Source organism: Simochromis diagramma, unplaced genomic scaffold (assembly GCF_900408965.1).
Source record: "Simochromis diagramma unplaced genomic scaffold, fSimDia1.1 OVJJ01000317.1, whole genome shotgun sequence".
NCBI lineage: Eukaryota > Metazoa > Chordata > Actinopteri > Cichliformes > Cichlidae > Simochromis > Simochromis diagramma.
This window is the reverse complement of record NW_024386994.1, coordinates 2,111,213-2,132,564: the sequence shown is the minus strand read 5'-3', so window position 1 is coordinate 2,132,564 and position 21,352 is coordinate 2,111,213. Positions and strand designations below refer to the sequence as shown.

The 21,352-nt window shown below is 39.2% G+C and overlaps 2 protein-coding genes across 3 annotated transcripts; both read left to right on the top strand.

The window, feature by feature from the left end:
• Positions 1 to 4,446: 4,446 nt before the first annotated feature.
• On the top strand, positions 4,447 to 8,127 carry LOC120739146 (immunoglobulin kappa light chain-like). 2 transcript variants are annotated; one of them, XM_040040838.1, is made up of 5 exons: positions 4,448 to 4,797; positions 4,920 to 5,621; positions 5,743 to 5,859; positions 5,948 to 5,991; positions 6,101 to 8,127. In XM_040040838.1, exons 1-5 carry the CDS (start codon positions 4,698 to 4,700, stop codon positions 6,215 to 6,217), a joined length of 1,080 nt encoding a protein of 359 aa, XP_039896772.1. In that variant the 5' UTR covers positions 4,448 to 4,697; the 3' UTR covers positions 6,218 to 8,127. The 2 variants fall into 2 exon arrangements, with proteins under 2 accessions (XP_039896773.1, XP_039896772.1); XM_040040839.1 differs by lacking the exon at positions 5,743 to 5,859 and having other exon boundaries at positions 4,447 to 4,797.
• A 111-nt stretch (positions 8,128 to 8,238) lies between these two features.
• LOC120739148 lies at positions 8,239 to 12,569 on the top strand. Its single transcript, XM_040040842.1, has 4 exons — positions 8,239 to 9,073; positions 9,193 to 9,891; positions 11,147 to 11,396; positions 11,513 to 12,569. Exons 1-4 carry the CDS (start codon positions 9,019 to 9,021, stop codon positions 11,550 to 11,552), a joined length of 1,044 nt encoding a protein of 347 aa, XP_039896776.1. The 5' UTR covers positions 8,239 to 9,018; the 3' UTR covers positions 11,553 to 12,569.
• The last annotated feature ends 8,783 nt before the right edge of the window (positions 12,570 to 21,352 follow it).

Below are 21,352 nucleotides of genomic sequence, written 5' to 3'. Positions count from 1 at the left end.
CCTCGGTTCACAGTAGCATCGCTCTGCTAACATGCTAACAGCACATTTGAGCTACTCACCGTTGTCACTACCCGATCCGTACCGGAAACCCGATCGGTACCCCGCATGCGCAAATCTTATGTCACTTCCTCTCTTTGCCAGCATTGCGACATTCAATATATTTGAATGATACGGTTAGCGCCCAGTTAGCTCCTAGCATTTCTCAACAGCTCTGCCTCCTTTTCGACTGCCCGGGATATTTAAACAATGGACACCTCCGTATACAAACAAATTCATGCTTTTCTCCTCAACAGAGAGCGTCCCCCGATTGAACAACAGCGCCGTAAAATAAGAAGAATGGCGCCTAATTACAGACTTAATAATATTGACTTAGCAATGTGTCACGTGAAGATTCATCAGCCGGATTAAGTGTTTACTGACAATTGACAGTGATAGCGGACATCATCATCACTATTCCAGTCAATCGTCTCCACACAGACAAGCATAAACACACTCGACTATCACTAAATCAAATTTAACACACGTTTGTAATGACGCCAATTCAGTTTACAATAGGGTTCATTCGCTCGGTCAGCAGGTGGCAGTATCCTCGTACACTGGGGAGTAAACTGCCATTAAACGAACAGAAGAAGAAGAAAACATCTGCACATGCACGGTACGGATTGGGTAAACCCGATTTGTACGGTCCGACTTTGCACATGCGCAGTGAGGATCGGGGAGTCCCGATCCTTAAGTATCTTTTTATTTTTCGTTTTTGTCTACATTGTACTGAAATGCTTCATTATTGCAAACATTTTAAGATATACTTATTATTCTTAACATCTTAACAGATACTCTGACCCATAACTATCGTAAAATGCTACGACCGGAAGTAGACACCTTTCGCGCATGCGGGGTACCGATCAGGTTTCCGGTACGGATCGGGTAGTGACAACCCCCTCCCTTCCTGTGTTGAATCGTAAGCGTAAGCAAATCACTCAGGACTCGCTCACCCCCTCCCTCCTGTGCTGAATCATAGAGCGAACGAACAAATCACTCACTCACTCACCCCCTCCCTCCTGGCTCACAGCTTCTTCTTCTTCTTGGTTGGCAACCAAGGTTAAGGCGCATTACCGCCCCCTGGCTCACAGCTCAGTGGACATTTAGATGAGAAAATATATATTTAACACATTTAAGGAAAATACTAATAAAATAAAAATAAACAAAATAAATGTTTATTAAGCAATTTTGATAAGAAATTGCTTAATTTTAGAAATGTTTTTGCTCTTTTTTGCTCTATAAAATAGTTGTTTCTTTTTAGAATCATTCATCTTAGCAGTGGGATTTACATGAAAAGAGAAACAAATTAAGTTTGAGTGAAAATGTAAATTTTTTGCACTCTCTGTAAATCCCACTGCTAAGATGAATGATTTTCAGTGAATCAAATGACTCAAAAATCCGATTCACTTTGGTGAGTGACTCATTAAAACTCGATTCAGTAAAAAGAATCAAATTTACCATCACTAGTTCAACATTAGTTAGAGAAAACAAAATGTTTGCTTATTGTTATCTAGTCTGTGCATTTAAAACAGCTGTGGGAAATCTGTGTTTGGGATTTGCAAATACTTCCCACATCATTATTACTATTATTATCATTGTTGTTGTTGTTCACAATTAAGTGTAGTCCATTAATAATAGCTATAGCCAGTACCTATAAACAGAATGGCATTTGGCTGGGAAGTAAACTCCAGATGTTGGCTTCCATTAACATTCTCACCACAACTGAAAGACTGTAGCTATGCTGTCATCTCAGATATAAAGACAAATCTAATTGAAGTAGTGATGAAAAAAGGGATGAAACGATTTTCAAGTTTAAACTTTGTTTTAAAACATGTATGTGGGGAAATAGAGAGAGAGAGAATGATAGGGTTTGGCTGGACGCTGAAAGATTTCATGTAAACAACGTGATTGTCTGTCTAGATAAGGGGGAGAGGTGTGTGGGCTCTTGACAGAGCATACATTAAAGCACCCATAGACATTCTTGAACGGTTCCGTGCGCCTTCTGTAAGATGAGCAGTTGGAAATTCCAGCAGAGATGCCAGTGGGATCATTCGCTGCCCAGATGGTGAATTTCCAAATTGGACTTTGGCTCTGCTCATCATCATCATTGGTGTTTTGGATTGTATTTCTGAGAAGAATTTGTACTTTCATTGCTTACATGGTGGATTGCAGCTTCCCAAGCTTCTCGCAGCCTTTCCCAACTATGTGAAGATTTGGGATCCCACTGTATTCCTGAAGGGCTGAATATCCACAAAGTCCTGCTTTCCTGTTAGATTATTTTGTTTAACATTGAACGATGAGATAAAATACATCTCTAGTGCTCTCTCCTCCAAGCTTGCTCCAAGTAAAAGTAAAAATGTGAATCTTATGAATCCTACACCAGCCCTTTAAAAATAACAGTCCCATGGCCATACAAATCCAGGCCTCTAAAATCAGCCCAGAAATTCCAAGGACCACGACTGAGAGGGGAGTTCCTGCTAATGGGTGTGGTTTATCAGATGAAACGGGGAAGACACACCTGGACTTCTAGGCAGTGAGAACTGGGCGAGTCCTCTCACCCACACCAGTTCGATCTGAACTCTGCATTGCCTTGGCTAGTACTCATAGGGTCAGAGGATGGGATGCTTTAAACAGAGAGCCGACACAGGCATGTTGCATTGGGGTGCTGGTTCTGCAGATCTACACTACACTGTAAAAAAAAAATCCTAAAAAAACAGTAATATTCTGGCAGCTGGGGCGCCAAAATAATACCTTAAAATAACAGAAAATAACTTTCTCATAAAAATACGGTTATTTTCAGTAATGACAATACAGTTTGTTGCCCTAATTTTACATGGGATTTTGCCTTTTTCACGTTCTTTTAAACATTAAATTAGGAACATTTTAATGTGATTAAACAATGAAATTACCTATAAACAAGGTCAATGAATGCGGCAATATGAATAATAATACTTAAATGTACAGAAATATACAGTTAACAGTTGGTTTAAATAATAATGGATTGCTTGCCCTGGGACAGACTGACAGAGGCGAGGTTGCCATATTGCACCATCGGCCCCTCTGGCCATCACTAGTAGGCGGTAGGTGAAGTGTCTTGACCAAGGACGCAACGACCGAGAGGGTCCGAGCCGGGGCTCGAACCAGTAACCTTCTGATTACAAGATGAACTGCCAACTCTTGAGCCACGATCGCCCTAAATAACAATAATAATAATTATTATTTGATGTAAAAAAAAGTTACAATCATTTAATCATCAGTTAGAATCATGTTATATATTTTTCCATAGCATTTCATTTGAATTTAACACTTCAATCTTTGAAATAACGGACAAATATTTGTGAAATTATTATACATTCGTGAATGTATTTTAACAATCTAAATATGCATATGTACAGACAAATACGTTTAAAAAACAAGAAAATTGTTTTTTGATTTTATGTTAATTTACATTTGAAATGTAAAATCACAGTTTCTTTATGTAATTTTAATGATATTCTAAAAAAAAACAGTACAAAACTGTAAAATACACAGTAAAATACTTTTATATTTTTATATTATATATATTTTTTTACAGTGTAGTAAATAGCACAAAGAAAAAAACCACAGGATCATACAGTGACATTTCCCAAATGGCACTTCTTCAGTTCCTCGTTCTAATTTCTTTCTTTGACTCGTCTCCTAACATCTAGCAGTACTATACTCACTGTTTTAGAGTAATGTCAATTAATATAATATTTGACAAATGCATCAAAGATCGGAAAAAAAACATTGATAAAATTGGTCATCATGTATAACTGTGGATAAATATGATTTATCTTGCTGGAACCAGTATGGATTTATTTTTAACCCTGTTAAAAAATAAGCTGGTTTTAAGATACACAAAATATTGCAGGTTAAAGCGTGAAATATTTTGCATTTTTCAAGGAAATGAAGAACTGAAAAAAATTCTAAATCTCTTAAATGCATTTAAAAATAACCTTCAGTTTACTTATGAATAGAATAAAGAAACTGTACACTTCCTTGATATGTAGGTTACATGTAAGAGTGGCGAATTGATCACTTTCTTATATAGTAAAGATGGTGATAGAAATACATTATTATTAGCCACTAGTGCAAATCCAAAGTCACTTCAGACATGCTTATCTGAAAGTTTCCTTATGCTCTTATTTGATCCAAGGTGTTTTTTGTTTAATATGCATTTTTTTCCCCCAATGAACCTCCTCTCTTGATTTGAACTAGTTACAAAAAAATGTCAATAACAACATGTAAGAACATGCACACAGAAAAGGGTAAAGATTATAAGTTTAGGCAGTGGCGAAGGAAATTGGTACTGCCAGCAGTGTCCTTCACCACTGAGCTATTTGTTGTACAAACAACACTTACACTAAGTTGAAGTTGCTACATTTTCCTGTACTAGACTAGATATTAAAAAATAATATTTTGATCCGTGAGATCCGTGAAGTGCAATCCGAGTAAGACTGAGTGGTCACTTAAATTTCAATAACTTGAAGTTCAGTGGAAAGTTCAAGAGCCACTTTGTTGTCCATGTGAATCTCTCATCACGTTTTGACACTTTGCTGTGAATGTGAAGCTGCTTCCTTGCATACAGTGTGACTTTAAATCAGCCAATCAAATACAGTCTTGCCCCTGAAGACACTATGAACAGAAAGATTCTTTCCATTCAAGTCACGGATTTGAACATGATGATATCTCCACCATCTGTTTTCTATTTGATGCTGTTGTTCTTTGGGGAAATGAGTGAGTTGTGTTTTTTCCACAGTAACTTTTATCTTTTAGAGATTAAGGTCACTCAGTGACATGAGTTCTACTTTTTTTAAATCAGTTTTCTTTGTTTTGTTTTTTTCCTTCTATCATTTCAGCTCAGAAGAGTCATCAACTCTCGTCTGTTCGTCAAGACAGAGTTTTTATATCCACTAATGTCGGGGAGAGTGTAACTTTGCAGTGTTTCTATGAAGGTGAAGTGGTAGCAAGGTTTTACTGGTATAAGCAAACACTGGGAGAGAAGCCAAGGCTCATTTCTAGCTTCTATTCGTATGATAAAAATGGCACTTTCTATGATGAATGTGAGAACAATCCACGCTTCACACTGTCTACTGAAAAAGCTCAAAACCATTTGACGATCACAGATGTGCAGGTTTCGGACTCAGCTACCTATTTCTGCGCGAGTAGCTTTTCGGTAAGTTTTGAATTTGCAGAAGGAATCACTGTGAGTGTTAAAGGTTCAGGTTCGAACAGCCGGCCTTTAATTCAGCAGTCTGCATCTAAGACCATCCAACCAGGAGGCTCTGTGACTCTGAACTGTACAGTACACACTGGGACCTGTGATGAAGAACACAGTGTTTACTGGTTCAGAAACTCAGAAGAGTCTCATTCAGGACTCATTTACAGCCATGGAGGCAGGAATGATGAGTGTGAGAGGAAACCAAAGACACACACAAACACCTGTGTGTACAGCCTGCCAATGAAGAACCTGGATGTTTCTCATGCTGGGATCTACTACTGTGCTGTTGCCTCGTGTGGATACATGCTTTTTGGAAACGGGACCGAGCTGGATTTTGGGTGTGAGTAGAAGCTTAACACACATTTCTTTTACTGATGAATAGTTCTGTTTACAATTAAAATGTTATTACAAATTGGAAAAGCTGCTAACATAATATCTTATTGTCATATTTGTTACTGCAGCTCAGGAGACTTTTCTTCTCTCTGTGTATTTCTTAATTGCTGCCTTGGCATTCACCACAATCCTGATCTTTATACTGGCTTTCTTAATTTATGGTATAAGCAGACGGCAGTGTACAGGTAAATGTTGCTGTTCATATATTGTTTATATAAAATTACCATCCAGTATGGTTGAAATATGATTCGTGTGTCTGTGTGTTTGTTTCAGGGTCTAATGCAAGATTTTCAGCTTCCTCTATAACAAACACAGAGGTAGAATAATACAATTCTAAATCATTTTGTTATTATGACAAATATCTGTCATTTTTAAAATTTTATAACATGTGCCATATTGTGATTTGTGGATTTATTTCATTATCAGAATTGTGAACCTGAAGAAACCCTTCATTATGCTGCTTTGAGGGTAAAAAAGACCAGCAGATCTACAAGAAAAAGAGAGAATCCAGAGGATAAATGTCTATATTCTAGTATCAAATAATAAAACTTTACATGTTTACTTCTGTGTAATAGGGCTTAAGCGTAGCAGTGTCATGTGTAATTTTCTCTCAGATATGACTAGTTTAAAAGTACATTGGTTGCTGTATTTCTCTTCTTTTTCTCATTTATTGCTAATATAAATTACAACTGAAAAGTTGATTATAACATCGCATATTTGCTGAATGTCCGAACATTAAATGCTTGTTTTCTTTCTTTATTCACAGAGTCTATTTGGCTGATAAATTATTGACATACTAAAACGGTATCATTTTAATATGAAATTTGTTATGTCAATATCCAGTATTTGCTACATACATAAATATATGTAACAAATAATCTTGGGCAAGATACTAATGCCAAGTTGCTCCCCAATGCATTCACTGAAGTATGAATGTGTGTGAATGTTAAATAGAAATCATTTACATTGTGTAAATGTGTGAATAAGGCAAGTTGTGTAAAGTGCTTTGAGTGTTCAGTTAGAGTTGTATCAAGTTGTACAGAATATCATTACAGTTCATGTCAAAGACAAACAGTTTCTATTAAAGTATCGATCTGAGCAACCAACATTAAGTTGTTGATTTCCACAAGTTTTATACTTATTTATAATAATAATGATAATATTTGTATAAGTATGAGTATAATAATATTTGACAAAAAAGTACTTAAGTATTTGGAGGTTTTGTTAGTTTTATCACTAATTTTGATCATTCTATTATAGATCGTAAAATTAAAATTAGAATAGAATAAATAAACGGTATACAAACACCACAGCTAACACATCTGAAGATGTTATTTTTGCAGAAGAACATTATGAAAAGTTCAAAATTGATTTTGAATAATGTGTGGAATTTGTTTCACAATAAATGTTCTGTTTTTATACCATCTTTATTTTATTTGCAACTATCTGAATGGCTTTATTTTAAAACTGACCTTACAGCTGGTTTTAAAATGTTAAATGATTATTATAAAATGACGACAGTCAGGGTTTATCATCTCATCCACATCTGCCTGACTATTAACCCGGCAGCTTCTCCTCTGCAATGCACGCTGTTCTGCCTCAGTCGACAGCTTCACCTCCTCGGCTCTTCTGCTCAGGCCTGAAACTGTCAAATTTTGATCATTCTGCTCTAGATTACCAAGTCCGGCGTCGTAATTAATATGTGATGGGAACACTACCACAAAGGTAACCGTTGAGGCAACAATATAAATGCTGCTCAGTCTGTGGCTTTTAGTCAGACTCTTGGAAACCCCGGGCGAGCATGTACTAAAAAAGTACCTGGTACACAGCAAATCCAGTATACACAAATTAACACTGTCAGATTTGATTTCAACACTATTAAAGTGTCTATATGGGTCCACACCAAAGAGTGTGAATTTAACTCTTTTTGGAGAGTTGGTATCTTAACTCAGATTTAGTGTTAAATACCAAATCTGTCTGGAGTTGATAATTTAACACTTATTAATGCTAACTAGGTGTTAAGAGTTAAGATATTAAGTCTCACAGAGTATTTTATTTTAACTACATAAGAGTTTTCTTCTAATTAATTCTAAAAGGTTTAAATTTTACTCTTCTGAACTTTCAGAAATTCCTTGGGAAATACACATTTATTAAAAAGAGCCAATGTTTTTCTGAAAAACATTTATTTTGAACTGTGAACCGCAATTTTCAATCATTTTCTAAAACATGGAACAGTGTACACGCTCTCATTGGAATATTGTTTATCAAAGGGTCTGACATAGGTGTGCTGGACAATGCAAATGACAGCATGTTCATTACTCTTTTCTTCAATACAATATGCATGTCCTCCATTCATCACTTTGTGGAACTTCTGCTCGCCCCCATATTCCATCTTCGTAAGCATATCCTGTGTGGAGATGCAGTCAAAATTAGTTGTGCAGTAATTAATTGCAGCACAGTTTAAAAAAAAGGTTAAAAAAAACCTGTTTGCTCAGTTTTTGTGGGACGTTTTCAGGCTTCGAGTAGCGCCATAGTTCTATGCCAACATTTCACGATCTCAACATAGTTTTAGGTGTATTGGACTGAATATTCATATATAAGCATTTTTTAACACTATCGTATTTGCCCCCAAACAATACATTTCAGCTAGCTAAAACAGGCTATTATGCTATCACCCGAGCAACGTGGCTGTACCTTTCACACAGCTTTGTCTCACAGCCTGCCCACCATCACCACAAATATGGGGTGATGGTGTCCTGACGCAGCAAGGCACAGAAACTTTAAGGTGTGAGGATAACCTAGAGGAAAACATGTCTATAAATTCTGGTGTGTTTGTGTTATTTTAATGCTCTTATCATTACAGGGAGAAGCCTGCTGCAGAAGGCAAAGTATGAGTTAGGCACAGGAAGAAAGACCAATAGGGAGGCCGAGTTTAAACCACGGCAGCGCCACAACTTTTTTAAACTAATCTCAGGTGGTCAAAATAACCAACTATTTTATGCGAGTCAAAGAATAGAAGATAGATAGAGTTGAGTTTGAAATTAGTAATGACAGGACCACTTTAATGTTAATGCCACACAGTGTCACATCTGAAACAAAGCAAACCAGATGAGCGTCGTAGTTTTCTTTCTCTAAATGGAAACTGAAGCAAATCTTCAAAGAAAGCACGACCCATTTTACGTCCACAACGTTGCACAACCAAGGATGTCTGTGGTTTTTCATTTTTCAAGCGCTAAACATGACAGCGATGAGCATGTTTCCTTTACGGGACATTACACATAATCTGTGGTTGGCCGGTCACATGAAATTTCCTCTTTGAAGAGCAGAAAAATTATTTTACCATAATGACACATTTAATATTTGTAGTTTATCTGATACGTGTGTGCGTAGGAATAATAGGTGAGTTCTAATTTTGCTGTTTTGAGATGTCATTTCTCAATTAGGTTTCAGATGTCCACTGCACTAAATATATATGCAATGAAAGAAATGTGTGTGCGTTGTCTTGTATCTTGTTTCAGCTCAGCCAGCTGAACCGCACTCATCTCTTCATCAAGAGACTGATTTTGTTTCTGCTGATATTGGTGACGAAGTAACTCTGCACTGTTCTTACGAAGGTGAAGCTGCAAGACTTTACTGGTACAAACAAACTCTGGGACAAAAACCAAGGCTCATCTCTACCTACTACAGATATGAGGGAAATGGCATATTTTATAATGAATTCAAAAGTAATCCACGCTTTACGTTAGTTACTGGCATCAGTAAGAATCACTTGAAAATAACAGATCTGCGTGTCTCAGATTCAGCTACTTACTACTGCGCAACAAGCTTTACTTTTATTTTAGAGTTTACCAAAGAAACATATCTCAATGTAAAAGGTTCCAGTTTGGACATCCAGACTTTTGTCCTACAATCACTATCTGAGACCATCCAGCCAGGAGGCTCTGTGACTCTGAACTGTACAGTCCGCACTGGGACCTGTGATGAAGACCACAAGGTTTACTGGTTCAAAGACTCCGAAGAATCTCATCCAGGGCTCATATACACCCATGGAGGCAGGAATGATGAGTGTAAGAAGAAATCAGAGGCACAAGCACACACCTGTGTGTACAGCCTGCCAATGAAGAACTTGAATGTCTCTCATGTTGGGTCCTACTACTGCGCTGTTGCTTTATGTGGACGCTTACTGTTTGGTAATGGGACCAAGCTGAATGTTGAGGGTAAGTAATTTTGGGAAAGGTTTTATTATCTGAACAACAACAACTCACTATCATGTCAAAGTGTGTAAAGGCAGGCCAGTCCACCATGTAAATACATATTAACTGCTTATCTTAATGACCTTTTGCTTTGTAAAGCATTTCCCACTTTGCCTCTCCAAAGCATGAAATGGACATTCATGCAGAAGTTGTAGTAACTTGCACTAAGCTGCACTTACAGCGGAAAATAAAAATATTTTCTTTCCAGCCAACATAAAAATAATCATGGGAAAACCTTTAAACATATTGTTCAGACATTTACAAGTAAATACGTATTAGGTGCCTAGCTTAATGACCTTTTGCTTTATAACTTAACTGATTAAGACACAAATAAGGCTAGACAACGCTGTTATAATGCTGACATAAGGAGGGAGACAGCCTTTCTAACAGTACAGACAAATACGCTTATTATCCAGCACGCTTTAAAATGGTAAATTTAAATGGTCGCATGTTATTAGGTAGAATTGTTTAACAATAAATACATTTAAAAATGTCCATGCAGTATTGTTAATCTCTGTCCGCTACTTGCAGCAGACATTGACCCATAATAAAAAAAATAGTGTCATCAGTATTACCAGACATGGTCGACATCTGTTTGTCTATGGCACAGTTTGTGTTGTATGAGGTGGGTGTATGAGTGGTTCAATCCCCGGCTGCTTCAGTCTGCATGTAACACACTAACCCCAAACTGCTCTCTGATGCGTCAATGTGTGAGTGTGTTACAGAAATTCGAAAACACTTAAACAGAAAAAACGTGCTTGTCTGTATGAGGCATGTTGTATAGAGTGCTCCTGGAGAGTACAAAAGTGCTCTATAAGAATCAGTCTGTTTAGTGGGCAATCGTGGCTCAAGAGTTGGGAGTTTGCCTTGTAATCGGAAGGTTGCCGGTTCAAGCCCCGGCTTGGACAGTCTCGGTCTTTGCATCCTTGGGCAAGACACTTCACCCGTTGCCTACTGGTGGTGGTTAGAGGGCCTGGTGGTGCCAGTGTCCGGCAGCCTCGCCTCTGTCAGTGCGCCCCAGGGTGGTTGTGGCTACAATGTAGCTTGCCATCACCAGTGTGTGAATGTGTGGATGACTGGTTGTGTAAAGTGCTTTGGGGTCCTTAGGGACTAGTAAAGCGCTATACAAATACAGGCCATTTAGCATTTTACCAACCAAGCCAGTTTTGCTGACAAGACAACATCTGTGTTAACTTTATTTGTTGGGTTACTATCTCAGTAGATGAAGGGGACACTCTTCTCTTGTTGTATTTCTGGAGGGGGGTTTCAGCTTTCACCAGCGTCCTGAGTGTTTTACTGGCTTCCTTAATGTGCATGACAAGAAAGAAAAACAGGAGCACATACACAGGCAAGTGGTTTAGTATTCCTTATGTTTGTTTTTTATCCTCCGGTGAATTTGACATTATATTGACACAGTTTTCTGTTTTCCAGATTATCCAGCAAAAAACTCCCCCTTTTTCAAAGCAAATGTAAGTGCATTTTCTTTTTAAAGAAGAAGCACAGTTTTACGTTCCATCCATGTTTGTTAGTTTTTTTTTAATAAATGTGAAAGTGACTCAGCTGTTGTACTGTTTCTCATCCCCAGGGTGACCAAGAAGGAGGCTACCTCTATTTCAAACCTTTGAGGGACATGAAGATGAACAGATCAGAAATGCAGATGGACAACACCTGGAGTAAATGTGTCTATTCTAGTGTAAAGCAGTAAAGTGGACAGGCTTTTGGTCTCTGTGTATAAACACAGGACCTTGTGAGGTTCTCTTTGAAGCATGACTTCCCTTATAAAAGACATTTATAAGTTATTATTTCATTCATTTCCTCACACCACAATTTAACATGGACAATAATGACATTTGTGTTTCAGACTATTAAAAGTGTCTGTTATGTATATAAAAGAATTATGTGTATTTGTATTTTAATATCATGATAATAATGATCACTTTTTTTTTGCATCGTGAATTTTAGTCCCTCCCCCCTCTCAACCAAAATAATAAAAATATTTTGAATATTCTGACGTTTGTGTGTTGAGATCAGACGTGAGTATGAGTGGAGCGTGAATACAGTGGTTTGAAGTGCCCGCCCCCTTCCCTTCCACCGCACTGTAAAAGACTCATTGCCCTCAAACGCTGCAGTTGTTGTTGTTGCTAAGCGTGGCTCAACCAGTTATTAGGTTTTACGGGGTGAACACTTTTTCACACAGGGCCATGTAGGGTTTTTCTTCTTAATAGTAAACACCTTCATTTGGAAACTCCCTTGTTTGTTTATATGTGTTATCTTTGTCTAATATTTAAATGTGTTTGATGGTCTAAAATGCTTTATCACACCACTGAATGCATGTAGCCACAAACTACAGCTGTACTAGTCATTAGCTCAGGAAGAATATTCAAAATATGCCTGGATTTGCTTTGTTTTTATGGATGACTGGCCTATTGACATCGCAGCAAGTCCAGAATATGGGCAGTCCTCTCTCCCTCTATGCATCTCTGCTGGAATTCTGAGATCCAATGATCTAAATTGTTAATCTTACAGGACCGCTGGGAACAGACCGACAACACCTCCATACATCCCAGTTTAGACTTTGTCAAGTGCCCACTCGCCCCATCTCTCTCTCTCTCTCTAATATCTACTCAATCAACCAGGTCAACTGATCCTCGGCCACACGTTATCATTCTCTCTCTATTTCTCTCTTTTATCAAAGACAGTTCTGTTACATTTGAACATTCAATCATATCTGAATAAGCTTCACTTTTCATTCTTCACATTCACTTTAGCATGAACCCTTTTAATCCGAATACTTTTTCTCTTGCAAACCGTCACAATTTACTCAATACGATCCCCCTTTTTACTAAGTCATGCACTTTAACTGTGAGACATTCAGAGATCAGAGTGTCCTGTGTGCACTCTCATTTTGTTTCTCTCTCTCTCTCTCTCTCTCTCTCTCTCACACACACACACACACACACACATACGCACACTCATCTCTTTCAAGGCATTTTCTACATAGGTTTTCAGCGCAGCCTGGATTAAACCTGTCTTTAAAGTCATTTTTTTTTTCACAATATTAAAATTGTAAACTTAAACATAATTAAGGTTAACTGATTATTTTCTGATTAGTATTGAGCACATTTAACTGTCAGCACAATGACAATGAACCATCATTCAGTGTTTGACGTTTACAACATTTAACATTGTTTTTGTTGTTCAAAAGTATATTGACTGGTTAGTGACACAGTCCTTATCTTCTCAGTCCAACGAACAAAAGGTTGATTATGGCTCATGTCTACACACAAAACTCTAAACATTAGAACAGACATTTCCACAATTTAAACTGCATTTCTCTGCATAACGATCACTTACATTTTTTATTTGTCTTTGATTACAAATGAAGATGATGATCTGTTTTACCACTCTAAATTTTATTAACAAGTTTTAACACATAAGGCTGAATGTCGAGTCCTTTTACCCCCTCAGCTTTGATGGCAGGGGGCGGCCAGGGGGACCTAAATCTCTCTCGCTACGCCACGTTACTCGACAGAGCCAATCATGTTCTGCAGTGTGATGGTGATGAACCAATCAGACCTGTCAGATGTGGCAAAATGTAGGACAAGCTGGCATTTTTAAATCTGAGAAGTATACTGCTGCTTCATTAGGTGTGGACTGCTGTACTGAAGAAGGAGACAAGATGAAGATGTTCTTTGTGAATGTTTTCCTGATCTGCTCTTTATGTAAGTAAAACAAATTGACTTGTGTAAACTTTTGATCTTCATTTGTGTGAAACTGAGTCTGTCTTAATTATTTCAGGTGCAGCACAGTTAAGTGACGTCTCTCAGCCTGAATCTTTGAAAACAGTGAAGATTGGCGACTCAGCTACTATTAAATGCCTCATAAAGAGCGCATCAACCAAAACTGTGTGGTACAAGGTGACTACAGGGAGGAAACTACAGCTGGTGGTTAAAGCTGATTCTTACTATAATGTGAGAGAGTTCAGTGATGAATTTGTTAACCGTTCTTCAGTTAAATCTGACATGACTAACAATCATCTGACCATAAATAAAACATCATGGGAAGATGCTGGAACATACTTCTGTGGAGTCTTACACATAAGTGAGGTTCAGTTTGGGTCAGGAACATTTCTGATGTTGACAGGTATGTTTCAAGATGTTTGCATTGCAAATAATTTCAACTGAATGTGAACACAGTGCTAACAATCACAGTCCAAATGGTTTGTTTTCCAAGGTGCAAAGACAATCAGTGACTCTGTCGTCCAGCAGCCAGAATCAAAGTCAGTGAGGTCCGGAGACTCTGTGACTCTCAGCTGTTCTCTTCACTCTGCTCAATGCACAGCAGAACTCACTAGTTTCATGTGGCTGAAAAACTCGGATCGTTCTGCTCCAGAGATGATTTATTGCTCTGACAATAAGAACAACATCTCCCAGAGAACTGACAGAGGACGAACTACCTGCGAGTACAACTTTGTCGTCAGGAGCCGGGATGATGCTGGAGTCTACTACTGTGCTGTCAATGCATGTGGACAAATACTGCTTGGAAATGGGACCAAGATTGGTATAAGTAACTTTGGAGTACAATTTACTTAAGATTTTTTTGCAGTAGAAAATCTTTTTATCTTTTTATAACCTCTTTCTTGCTTTTTCAATTCATACATTAGAAGTTGGTTTGAAATGAAATTTTAATGTCTCCTGTCTGTATTGCCAGACGACATCAATGATCACGAGAGTTTTTGTGTCCGTGAGAGAACCCTGTCATGCATCATCATCATCATCATCATCATGGGTGTTTATCTGGTTTTCGCTGTGTTCATGATCAGTAAGAGAAACCGCTACCACTGTACAGTAACCGATGCTGTTGATCTCTATACTGTGTGTTCCACTGAGCATAACACCAATCACTTTGCCTGCTTTTCAGAGTTTAGCTCAGGACTTTCACCTCTGTCCAAGGTGTGTGCTGTTTAGTTGAATATTTATATAATCATTACACCATCCTTAGTGGCTCATAACTTTGATTTCATTCACATTATTGTACTGTTTCTCAGGTTCGAGGTGAAGAAAACCTCGAAATCAAGAGATCAAATGAACAGAGAGATGGTATTTGGAGTGAATGTGTGTACTCCAGGGTGAAGCTACACTGAACTGAAGCCGTTACGACTTTGATGCCAAATGTCTAGACATGAACTTATTACTGCAGCTTTGAAATGTTTAGGCTGTCCTCTAGCTCTTCCTAACATTATCCTGCTCGATCGGTTTAAAGCCTGCTCTTTCTTTTTTTTCTGTTTTTTTTGTTCTAAGTGTAAAGTTTCTTGTTAACTGACTTTACTTATATTTTAGCATCTTTTCTGTAAGACAGAGGCATGTGAGAAAGCTGACATGCTGATCAAATTTCTCGCTCGCTTTCTATCATTTGTATATGATAGGTTTTTTTTATCATTAACACATATTATGCCTTTACAAAAAGCATTTTCAGCTTTTCATGCAGCGTATCTCACTGTTTTACTGTAAGCACTGAGTTTATAAATTGTGTGTTTTTAAACTGTTGGTTTGCGTATGTGACCTTGTGAAGTCTTCTCTTTCAGTTCAATTCGATTCCATTTATACAGCGCCAAATCACAGCAACCATTGCCTGAAGGCGCTTTATATTGTAAGTTAGACCCTATAGATAATAATCTATACTCAATGATACTCTTTGTGGTTGTTTTGTGCAGAGTTTTCTTCATTTCAATGGCTGATGTAAAGGGGCTTCTCTTCATCACAGAAGAGATGATCCAGAAATGATCCATTAGTGTCACTGTTATAATAAACTGTTGTTCTGACAGTTACTTACTTTGAGATCTCTGGGCCTCGTGTTGTTGGTTCACAGCAATAGTCCCATTTGTCACAATCACACTTACTCACTGTTATAAAAAATTAAATTATTCAATGGAATCCTGGAGGATGTGACTTTTGCTTTTTTCATTTCTGATTAAAGAAGGTTGCCTCAGGTACACATAGAAATAAAGTGTGTGTGTGTGTGTGCGTGGGGGGGGGGGGGGGGGGAATTGCATTTTGTCAACAGAATAAATATCCCTTTAAAAACAATATTTCAAAGCAGGTTTTATAATCAGATAAGGTAAGGAACTGTCTAAAGCTAAAACAATAATGATAATTTTAAAAACGCACTGTCTTGCTGTTGTAGTGTTATTCATGTTCTACAATACACAGCCATGTGCCAAAAAATGTTGTGAAACATTATAAATCGTTGCGGAAATACTAAAAAAGTTAATAAAAAAAGTTGATAAGACAATAAAATCTAACAATTTAAAGACTGTTAACTGTTCATTTATTTTTGTTAAAGTTGACTGTCTTTCAGCATTGCATGCATGGATCCAACTTGCCTCATGTCGACAGTCACGGCTGCTGGTAGTGATCAAGTCAAGTGAAGTGAAGTGGTTTTGTTGTCATTCCAACCATGTGCAGTGGTAAAGTACACCGTGAAACGAGACAACGTTCCTCCAAGACCATGGCGCTACAAATGGCATATAACAGACAATAAACACATGACTACATAATGTGCAAGGTGCAAAAATTGCAAAAAACAAAAAAAAGTGCAACATCAGACAGAACAGAACGATACGTGTGTGTGTAGCCTGGGGGAAGAAGCTGTTTCACAGTCTGGCAGTGAGGGCATGAATGCTCTGGTGCCTCTTTCCAGAAGACAGCGCAGGGTGAAGAGTGTCATCTCCTTTGTTTTGTCCACATTTACAGACAGGTTGTTGACTCTACACCAGTCTGTTAGCGGTTTCACCTCGTCTCTGTATGCTGACTCGTTCTTGCTGATGAGACCCACCACAGTCGTGTCATTAGCAAAATTGATGATGTGGTTCAAACTGTGCACTGCTACGCAGTGGTGAGTCAGCAAAGTGAACAGCAGTGGGCTGAGCACACAGCCCTGAGAGGCTCCAGTGCTCAGTGTGGCTGTGTTGGAGATGCTGTTACCGATCCAGACTGTCTGAGGTCTCTCCATCAGAAAGTCCAGGATCCAGTTGCAGAGGGAGGTGTTCAAGCCCAGCAGGCTCAGTTTTCCAATCAGGTGCTGAGGAATGATTGTGTTGAATGCGGAACTGAAGTCTATGAACAGAATTCGTACATATGTGTCTTTATTGTCCAGGTGGGTGAGGGCAAGATGTAGGGTGGTGGCGATGGTGTCGTCTGTTGACCGGTTGGGGCGACACGTGAACTGCAGTGGGTCCAGTGTGGGTGGCAGCGTGGTCTTAATGTGACTCATGAGGAGACTCTTGAAGCATTTCATCATGATGGGTGTGAGTGCAACTGAAAGGTAGTCATTGAGGCAGGACACCGAAGACTTCTTTGACACAGGAACGATGATGGTGGCCTTGAGGCACGTTGGGACGACAGCAGTGCTCAGGGAGAGGTAGAAGATGTCAGTGAAGATATCTGTCAGCTGGTCTGCGCGTTCTCGGAGTACTCTCCAAGGGATGTTATTTGGACCAGCAGCTTTCCCTGGGTTAACTCTGTGAAGAGTTTTCCTCACATCAGCTGAGGTCAGACACAGAGTCTGGTCATTGTGAGGGGGGGAGACTTCCTCACCAACAAGTCCTTATGAGGTAAGGTGTGTAGAAATTTGAGGTGAAAATTTTATTTAATCAATTTTGGAATAAGGCTGTAATGACAAAATGTGGAACAAGTGAAGCGCTGTATACTTTCTGGATACACTGTAGGTTTCTACAACAGCATCGCAATATAGATTAAGAAGATGCAGCTCAGGGAGAACTGATATATTCTGATATAAGCGTGATGCATTTAATTGATCTGCACTATGTTCCTATTTTTGGAGTGAGAGAGGTTGGTGGTGAGATAGGGACTTCCAGCACTGAAGATGTGTTCCACCTCACTGCAAACTCATCATTAGCTCAGAGTGGGTTAATTAAATAGAATTGACGTGATTTCATTATTCTTTTCTTTAGTCTTTTTATTTTTTTGCTTTTTATTTGCCTCTGCCAAGCTTATTAAAAAAGAAAAACATCTGCAAATAAACTCTAAACTGTGGACATTCCATTTCTAACCTTTTGTGAAACAATAAAAACTTAAATATAAGTATTTATCCAGTATTTACTTTTACTTTTAAACACCACTTTAAGTCTTACACCAGAAAAAAAGACTGAAGCCAACAAAATAACCCTGTGCCTATGTTGTCTATGTTATGGACACATCTGTAAATAACACAAAATGTTTTTAGATAGTTTATGATGTGATAATGATGCTGTTCAACTCTGTAAAATATTACATTTGTTCTGAATCACATTTACTGTTGTATCATTAATGATACAAACTAAGGGCTAAGTGGAGTGGCTATATAGGCACAAATGCTCTGTTTCAATAAATTAATTGCTTATCACTAACTGGTCCAGTCAAGTGAGTATTTTTTATACTCAATCTATTCTCCATACTTTATCAGCTTTGGGGGCATTTGTGTAATGCATAAAAATTAGGTCTTCTGCTGTTCTGGAAAGTATGAAGCAAAACTGACAGTTTCATGATGTAAAATTCAAAATAGGCCACAAGGGATTTTTCCTTTCAGTGCAAATCAACAAATCACTTTCTGTAAGAGGCTGGTGATGAACCAATCAGAACTGTCAGATGTGGCAAAATGTAGGACAAGTTAGCGTTGTTGAATCTGAGAAGTCAGCTGCTGCAGTTCAGAAAGGCAGCACTGCTGTACTGAAGAAGAAGACAGGATGATGGTGTTCTTTGTAAACTTGTTCCTGCTCTGCTCTTTATGTAAGTAAAACACATTTACTTGTCGTGTCTCATGTCACTCCTCTCCCTGTACTCCGTGTTCCTTCTGTTCAGTATCAAGTCCTTGCCTCTGTTCCTGTTTGTGGCACATTAGTATATGTGAGGGGGCAAACTCCTCAAGATGGGTGGTGACCATGGTGGCACGTTCCCTGAGTTTTTCCAGCAAGATGGTGCACCACCACATTATGGCTGCCAGGTCCGAGCATTCCTAGATGAACAGTTTCCTGGAAAGTGGATTGGTCGTCGTGGGCCAGTTGAATGGCCCCCAAGGTCTCCCGATTGGACCCCTTAGACTTTTATCTTTGTGGTCATCTGAAGGCAATTGTCTATGGTGTGAAGATACGAGATGTGCAGCACCTGAAACTACAATACTGGATGCCTGTGCTGGCATTTCTCCTGCAGTGTTGCTATCAGTGTGTGAAGAGTGGGAGAAGAGGGTTGCATTGACAATCCAACACAATGGGCAGCACACTGAACACATTTTATAAGTGGTCAGAAACTTGCAAATAACTCATGAAAGAATAAAGTTACGTTGAAACCAAGCACACCATTGCTGTTCTTGTGACATTACCAATAAGTTTGATGTGTCACATGGCCCTCTTCCTATTGAAAAAACAAAAGTTGTATCCAAGATGGCCGACTTCTAAATGGCCACCATGGTCACCACCCATCTTGAGGAGTTTGTCCCCTCACATATACTAATGTGCCACAAACAGGACTTTAATATCACCAACCATTCCCATGTTATTACGGTGTATCCATATAAATGGCCCACCCTGTACTCTGTTACAACCTGAGTCATCAGTTCAGTTGCTAGCTCAGTCTTCTGCTCATCCACCTCCTAAGCCGCCAGCTAAGGGAGGGTTCTCCACACCTGCTGGCTCTGCTTCGCCTCAGGCAGGGGCCTCTGCACTTTGTGGCCCACTGCCTGTTCTCACTGGAGGCTCAGGAGAGTCAGTCCAGCACCTCCTTGTGTTCGCTGATGGCTCTGGTGAGCCACTCCAGCCACCTCCATCCTCTGCTGGAAGCTCTGCTGAGCTTATTCAGCCAGCTGAGGACTTCATTTTGCTGTCTCTGCCTGAGCAAAGCAAATGCCCTGCACAGCTCCAGCCAGCTTCGTCTCAGCCAGTGGTCTCTGCACCTGGTGACCTTGCTTTGTCTTAGCCAGGGGTCTCCGCACCTGCTAGCTCTGTGTCTGCTGGCTCTGTTTCTGTTCCCGCTGGGGGCTCAGGTGAGCCTCACCAGCCGTCTGTCTCTGCTGTGGATTCCAAAGAGTCTGTCCAACCATTTGTTCCGGCTGGAGGCTCTGGAGAGCCGCGCCAGCTGTCTGTCTCTGCTGGGGACTCCGAGGAGTCGGTTCAGCCATCTGTGACTTCTACGCCACCATCAGTGTTGACTGGGGGCTCTGGAGAGTCCACCCAGTTGTTTTCTGTTCCTGCTGGGAGCTCAGGCGAGCCCATCCAGCCATCAGCACCACTGTGAGCGCCACCATACACGGCTTCCGTGCTACCACCTGCAAACACCATGCTACCGTCTGGTCCTGCCTCTTCTGGTCCCGTCTCGTCTGGTCCTGCATACCAGCTGTTAGCCAAGCTGTCCATGAGTCCACGGCCATGACCACGTCCTCACCCAGAACAGCCTGCACATGAACGGCCTGCACCTCACCGTCGCTGGCCACTTTCCAGGCCATCAGTTTAGGATCGTCATGGGCAGACTTTGTCAAGTGCCCACTCGCCCCACCTCTCTCTCTCTAATATCTAGTCAACCAATCAGTTCAACTGATCTTCAGCCACACCTTATCATTCTCTCTCTATTTCCATATTCCCTATTTATTTGTTTATCTATTTGTTATTGCTTGTGTACAGTGTCCTTGAGTTTTTTGAAAGATGCTTTGTTAAATAAAATTTATTATTATTTTTATTATTATTATGTCTTATAATATGGACAGTTCAGTTACTTTTGAACATTCAATCATATCTGAATAAGCTTCACTTTTCATTCTTCACATTCACTTTATCGTAATCCTTTTCAATCCAAATACGTTTTCTCTTGAAAACTGTTTCTCAGTGACAATTTACTCAATATAATCCCCCTTTTTACTAAATCATACACTTTAAAGGTGAGACATTCAGAGATCAGAATGTCCTGTGTGCACTCTCATTTAGTCTCTCTCTCTCTCTCTCTCTCTCACACACACACACACACACACACAAACATGTCTGGAGGCATTTTGTACACAGGCTTTCAGCACAGCCTGTCCTTAAAATAATAATTATTTTTTCACAATGTAAAATTGTCAACTTAAACATAATTATCTTTAACCAAATATTTTCTGATTACTATTGAACACAACCATCATTCTGTGTTTAACCCTGTTCACAAGTATAATGACAGATTGGCAACACAGTCCTTATCTTCTCAGTCCAGCACATGAATACAAAAGACTGATTATGGCTCATATCTACACACAAAACTCTAAACATTAGAACAGACATTTCCAAAACTTGAATTGCATTTCTCTGCATACCGATAACTTACATTTTTTATTTGTCTTTAACTAAGAATAAAGATGATCAACAAACTGGAGGAAAAAGCTCTGTTGTAGCTCTCTGATGTTTACA